At 45.3% G+C, this 6,945-nt stretch overlaps 1 protein-coding gene across 1 annotated transcript; it reads left to right on the top strand.

Moving 5' to 3' along the window:
• Positions 1 to 1,921: 1,921 nt before the first annotated feature.
• On the top strand, positions 1,922 to 6,083 carry rab1ba (zRAB1B, member RAS oncogene family a). The gene is made up of 6 exons (XM_086103225.1): positions 1,922 to 2,226; positions 3,202 to 3,274; positions 3,364 to 3,459; positions 3,538 to 3,633; positions 3,715 to 3,846; positions 4,247 to 6,083. The coding sequence occupies exons 1-6, from the start codon at positions 2,213 to 2,215 to the stop codon at positions 4,439 to 4,441; spliced, it is 606 nt and encodes a 201-aa protein (XP_085959351.1). The 5' UTR covers positions 1,922 to 2,212; the 3' UTR covers positions 4,442 to 6,083.
• The last annotated feature ends 862 nt before the right edge of the window (positions 6,084 to 6,945 follow it).

Raw genomic sequence — 6,945 nt, 5'->3', positions numbered from 1 at the left:
ACTTATTGTGAAGTGGAATTTGTTCTACCCAGATTACTTTATAAAATACATGATTTATGAAAATGTATAAATATTGTATGTACATGACCCAGGGACGGCTCAAGGATTGTTTTTCTCTCTTGGGGAAAAAGGCTTTATAAATGTATTTTGGAATAGCAAGTGAAATGGTGGATGGGGCTAAACTGGGACTACACAGATTTCTGGTGGGGTGAAAGCCAACCCTACCTGACCCAGGTGAATCGCTAACCCTGAAATGATGCTAAATCAATTCCAAATCCCATTTAACATGCTGTACTTCATGTAAACAAATATACAGTATGTATGCTAGTTATGCAAAGAAATGTGCATAAAGACCAAGGCCAAGCCCAGGTTTAACTTCGGGAGTACAGGGGACTGACGAAGGACTTTGTGGACTGGTGCCAGCAGAATCTCCTCCAGATCAACCCTAGGAAAACTAAGGAGTTGGTTGTGGATTTCTGCAGGAAACAGTCCTCACCGGCACCGATGAACGTCCAGGGTATGGACATAGAGAGGGTGACCTCCTACAAGTACCTAGGTGTTCTTCTGAACAACAAACTGGACTGGTCTACAAACACGGACACCCTGATTAGGAAGGGACAGAGCCGACTCTTCCTACTCAGGAAACTGAGGTCTTTTGGAGTTCAGGGGTCGCTCCTTAAGACTTTCTATAACTCGGTGGTGGCCTCGGCCATACATTATGGCATTGTCTGCTGGTCAGGCAGCATCTCAGCCCGGGACAGAAAGAGACTGGAGCGACTGGTCAGGAAGGCCAGTTCTGTCCTGGGCTGCTCCCTTGACACTCTGGAGGAGGTGGGCAACAGAAGGATGCTAACTAAGCTAAAAGCTATGATGGACAGTCCCTCCCACCCTCTCCAGCCCGCCCTGACAGCACTAGGTAGCTCCTTCAGCCAGAGACTGTTACACCCGCGCTGCAAGAAGGAGAGATACCGACGCTCGTTCCTACCGACTGCTGTCAGGCTGCTGAATAAAAATAACAATAATAATAATAATAATTACATGATGTGAAAAACAATTGTAAATAGCACTGCGATTTATCCCTTTTGTATTTATATTGCACTTAATTGAACGGTGTCTGTTTGTTTTTCTTCTTTCTACCCACATTCTTGCTGCTGGAGGCTGTGAATTTCCCCAGTGTGGGACAAATAAAGGATATCTTATCTTATCTTAACTTTATTCAAAATGTACATTCAGTATGGCCACATAAACATGAATTACAAATTACTTTTTTAAACATGACCATAAAGTCCTTCATTTTTAATATTCATTCATTCATTTTCAGAACCGCTTAATCCTCACCAGGGTCGCGGGGGGTGCTGGAGCCTAACCCAGCTGTCTTCGGGCTGTAGGCGGGGGACACCCTGAATCGGCAATCACAGCATTATTAATATGCCTTATTCAAATGTACAAATAATTTATCGAGTACAGTATATTGGATACATATTGTACGTGTACTAAAGAATTTTTAATCTTCATTGAACGACTCAAATTACAAAAAGCTATTGGTACACAGTCGAAAAGAAGAAAGGGGCGTTAATTTAATAACAATGTATAGTTTTAAACGGCTTTGTTGTTTCTTGAATTTACTATGGTACTCATGTACTGTCTGGCTTTCAATTAGTCATCAAAAATTAGGAAGATGTTTTGGATGACTAAATTTGGATTGGTGTATGGAATTTCGCAAGAATTTTTTTTTTAAGTATCGTTATAACAGAAACCAAAGTGTACATTTGTTTTAGTTAAGACTGAATTCAGAGTCGATATGACCAATAATAAATCAGGACACATCTTTCCAGAATTTGTAAAGCCAGAAGGAGAGGTCGAACTCGTGGCCCGCTTTGTCCCGAGCGACACGTCAACTTACGTCACTTCCGCACACGCGCAATCAGCCACTCGGAGCTTCTGTCGAGCAACGGTCGCAGAAAGAAGGAAAAGCGAGTCTAACATTGTCACATCAAGCCAACCCTTGTCAAATATCACCGCGGTCGCAATCAGACGACGAGGAATGAACATCATATGATTAAACAGTGAGCGAGTGACGGCCACAGGAGCACGAAAACGACAATTCTGGTGCCTCGGCGACCGGACCAACGAGCCATTTTGCCCGAGTAGGAAGGAAGAAAAAAAAAAACAGGAGTCAATTCGCCGACTGCAAAAAATCCCTAGCGAGACCATGAATCCCGAATAGTAAGTTTGGACCCGTCGTTTTGTGTTCCCCTTGTAAGCATTCACGTTCGTTGCTATGTGACCGTTGGCTCGTCAAACGTCGCTCATGTTCGTGCTAATGTTAATGGTGTCAATGCCATGTTAACTTCCACGATCATTTGGTTTCGGCGTCATCGCTGGCCGACTTGGGCGTTTCATCCGGAAGTGTCAGACGACTGCCTCGCGAGGCTTTGACGCCAGGACAAGAACACAACGCAATACACACGCACGCACACATCGTTCGAGGAATGTTTCCTCACTTGTATTGAGCTAAAGTTGTTTCACATGTTTCACATCAACAGAAAAAAAAAAACAGTGTCATCAAAGGTGTTAACACTGACGTAATGAGGATCTCTTCTAAACCAATGTTGCCTGTGTGAGATTCGGACCTGTTCGGATCCAATTGTGCTCTATTAAGTGGACACACAGGTTTATTGGCCCTTCTGCCATCTAGTGGAAGACTTTGGAATTGGTCTGCCTGTCACTACAATTCGCTGACATAGACCAAAAAAAAAATCGGGCCAAATGAGTAAACTAGGTTAATTTATTACCTTTTCACTAATGGTTTACTTGTCTGCCTAACAAACAAACCGGTGTCTCCAACAATACTTGAATTGTACATTAGCCAGCTCGAGCAAGGTGAGCCGGCTTTAGACGGTTAGACGATACTGCAGGTGGCAGATGTTTGATGCCTGAGCAACCATCCTGAAATGTGACAGAGACGCACGCGCACTTGTCACCGAATCCCTCCGTGCGTGTGGCATGCATGTGTGGCTCATTGACGGCCTTCTCTGGTTTCTTCACAATGAACAGCATTGCTAATCATTCACATGGTTGTTGATTTTTCAGTTTCATTTTCATTATTAGCCATAAATTTGAAATGCTTGCCGGTCATTGTCGTTACCCGCATCGCTAATGAGCGCATGGAAAATGACTGTCGTGTTTTGCTTATTCCAGTGACTATTTGTTCAAGCTGCTGCTGATCGGGGATTCCGGAGTTGGCAAATCCTGCCTGTTGCTCCGCTTCGCCGTGAGTGCCGTAACCTGCGTCTCCTCGCCCGGGCAAAAGTAAACCGTGCTCGGCTTTCCTCTTACATCTTACATTTGCTCCCTTTGCAGGATGACACATACACGGAGAGTTACATCAGCACCATCGGAGTGGACTTTAAGATCCGAACCATCGAACTGGACGGCAAGACCATCAAACTGCAGATTGTGAGCACGCATGCACGCACCCCTCAACATCGGCGAGCTGCCTAATTAGCTTGCTAATGCGGCTGCATCTCTTATCAGTGGGACACGGCGGGCCAGGAGAGGTTTCGCACCATCACCTCCAGCTACTACCGCGGCGCGCATGGCATCATCGTGGTGTACGACGTGACGGACCAGGTAGGCGAATGAGCAGCGAGACTTTGATGGGCTCCCTCTGGTAGTCTTTGAAGTACAAACTTTGGAGGCGTGACTTTGCAGGAGTCCTACAGTAACGTCAAGCAGTGGCTCCAGGAAATCGACCGTTACGCCAGCGAAAATGTCAACAAGCTTTTGGTGGGCAACAAGTGTGACCTAACCACCAAGAAAGTGGTGGATTATACAACAGCCAAGGTGGGTGTCCGCAGCCATGCATGGCGCTCGTCTCTTGACAACGTCTTTATCAGCTCGCTCATGTCCACTCAAGTGTTGTCACGCTACCAAAAAAAAAAAATAATAGCTTGGATATCTCCCTCCTTGGCAGCCATCTTGGCAAAATCATTCCAGATGACACTGCATGCCTTTTGCAAAGTCCTCCTTCGATATTTCTTGTCTCGAATTTCCCCGTCTCGCACGCATGACCAAAAAGAAGGTGGCGCTACCTTTCAACATAGACTCGACGAGCGCTACCATTTTATTTAAAAACACGGTACTGTGCCGCGCTTGAAAGTGATTCATTGCCCCGCTTTTAATACCAAGTCGAAAACATGTTGGGAATCTTGACGCTGATGCCGACTTTGCTCCTCTTCGGCAGGAATTTGCCGACTCTTTGTCTATCCCCTTCCTGGAGACCAGCGCCAAGAACGCCACCAACGTGGAACAGGCCTTCATGACCATGGCGGCGGAGATCAAGAAGCGCATGGGTCCCGGGGCCACGGCGGGCGGCGACAAGCCCAATTTGAAAATCGAGAGCACCCCCGTCCGGCAGTCGGGGGGAGGCTGCTGTTAAAGGGGCGCCCGCCCGCCTTCGCCCTCTCCAGTTTCCTTCAATTCTCTCCCCGCGCTTTCCTGTGTGTGCCTCCATCCGTGATCTTCGTCTCGCCGTCGCAAAAGGACCGGCGGCCCGGAATGGGCGTCCCTGTCTCTGTCGGTCCAGGTTCCAAGCGCACGGGAGACAATAGACGTTGCTAGCTCATCAATTGCTTTGGTAGAACATTTGGTTGTTGTTGTTATTTTTTTTTCTCGCTCTCACACAGGTGGAGGTTAACTGGAATTTTTTTTAACTTTTCAACATCCACTTTTAAGAGCGCCCTGGGCTTTGTTGTTTGTTTGCCACGGTTGTCCATGTTCGGCACACCTTTTGCGTTCAAAGCAATTTAATGATGACACCGCCCCCTTCATCTTTTTTGTCCTGTCGCAATCCAGTCAAGCCCAAATCTGTTTAGCGACGTGGCTCCAAGCATCTGGCCGTGCTTGTCGAGGCCTCTCTCCACACCGAGTGCATTCAAACATTCGCACTGTTGTGCCTGCTTTACTGCACAATGTGAGAGAGAGGTAAGTCGCTCTCCAAAAGTAGATGGTGGCTTGATGACACCTGTTTGTTTTCTGGCACTAGACGAAAAGAAAAAAAAAGCTGCCGGTAGTGGGCACCCACTTGGAGGCAGGCTGTGTTGATCTTGCATGTGTCATATAGAGTCCTTTGATTCCCCTTTTTCTTTTTCTTGGGCTTTGAGCCGTCGTGATAGGTTCAGGACGATGTCGCTGTAATCAAGACATCGGTGTCCAACTGAAACTGCTTTTTTTTTTTAACTCACTGTACTCTTGATGATGTTGGCTTATGATTAGGGACCTCACAAAGATGTGATTAGATAGCAAGCCCTGTTTTTCTTTCCCTTGGTGTTGGATGTGCAGTGGTGGACAGAGGCTCGATTTTCAGGCCCTCTGTCGTGTTCGGAATACGTGGACATTCCGGGACGGACTGGTCTTGGTTTTTCCAGACTGGATATGATCTCCCGACTTGTTTGCTCCATCCAGCCAGACTCCTCAGCATCCTCCCTTACTCCATATGAGTAGAAAAGCAGGTGCAATGTAGTACCTTTTCATTGGCAGTTAGCATTTGGGAGGCAGGAGGGAAAGTGTGAATGTTTTTTTGGGGGGGGGGGGGGCTGTTTTTTTTTTTTTTTTTTTTTTTTTTTTTTTTAATGGAGCAGGATTGAGTCGAAATATTTCTGATCCATTTGGACTATTGTGACCCCGGTCTCACTCCAGCAGATGCAGGACATTTAGTGGATGTTGTGCTTTGATGAGCGCTTGACTTGTTTCAACTTGCTCTTCTACTTTTTAACGTCTTCATTGATTGTTTACCGCGGGGTGCCGTGTCATGGCAAACTTTCATTCTGTCTTCGTGCACATGTCTTAATACAGGTGGAGTCCACGGCTTCTGTACACATCTTCATTGGGTTGTTAAAAAAAAAAAAAGATAAGTACATGCGCGCACGCACACAAACCAGGCACCTGTTGGTAACTTTTTTTTTTGTTTTGTTTTGCTTGTTCACTTTGGTGCCGTCTACTGCTGATTTTTGACATTATGTTTGTCTGTACATATTATAAATAACTATATAATAAAATGATAAAAAAGTTCAACAGTAAAAGCAGTCAAGTATTTTTAAGGGGTCTGATGTTGCCATGGCAACCCTGGATTTATTTTCAATGTATTCTTTTATATTGGTGGACCCGATCGAACTTTTTTTTTTCCCCCAATCTAACTAATTTAATTTTACTTTGTGTGCCGAGAAGTAATCTTGTTTCCATTCCAAGGGCACGTGAGCATCATGCGTGTTGTCCATTTTGCGGGAGCCAATGACGGAGGACAATTGATGATGGCGTAACGCCCACCCAGACAGACTTGGATGTAAATACAAAGGTCAGGGCCCAACCTCTTATCATTCTTCAAATCGAAACAGAAGCCACATATTCTGAATCGGCAGTAAAGGCAAAAATATTCTTTAGAGTGCCATGAGCATTCAGATTAATATTGCGTTTGAGGAATATTAATTAAGCCGCAAAAAAAAAAAAGACCTTTTTTATCCATCTCATTGAGTGGCCATTTTGCCACTCGCAATTGACTGAAAATGACATCACAGTTGCTCAGGACTCGGGTAACGACCTATCCCAGCTCATCGCGCTCGTGAGTTTGGTCATGTGACATTCACCAGCTGAGCCGTGATTGGTTGTTACATGCGCAACTATGATGTCATTTTCAGTCGACAGCAAGTGGCAAAATGGCTGCCAGGAGAGATGGATAATAGTGCTTATGCTGCTTAATTCGTATTTCACAAACATGTTTAGACTAGTTGAGCCGCACTGAACATATTGTAAAAAAATGTTTTGACTTGACTTGCCCTTGAAAATGAGTTTGTGAAGTAATACAGATGATTTTTTTCCCCCCAGGCTTTATTTTCTCTTGTCCTGTTAACTGGCTGCCACTGACCTTGAGTTATTTTTAGCATGATG

Source organism: Hippocampus guttulatus, chromosome 2, assembly GCF_054856545.1.
Source record: "Hippocampus guttulatus isolate MCC_2025c chromosome 2, RoL_Hgut_1.0, whole genome shotgun sequence".
In the NCBI taxonomy this organism is placed as follows: domain Eukaryota; kingdom Metazoa; phylum Chordata; class Actinopteri; order Syngnathiformes; family Syngnathidae; genus Hippocampus; species Hippocampus guttulatus.
The sequence above is the reverse complement of the archived record's forward strand: the minus strand, read 5'-3'. Positions and strand labels throughout refer to the sequence as shown.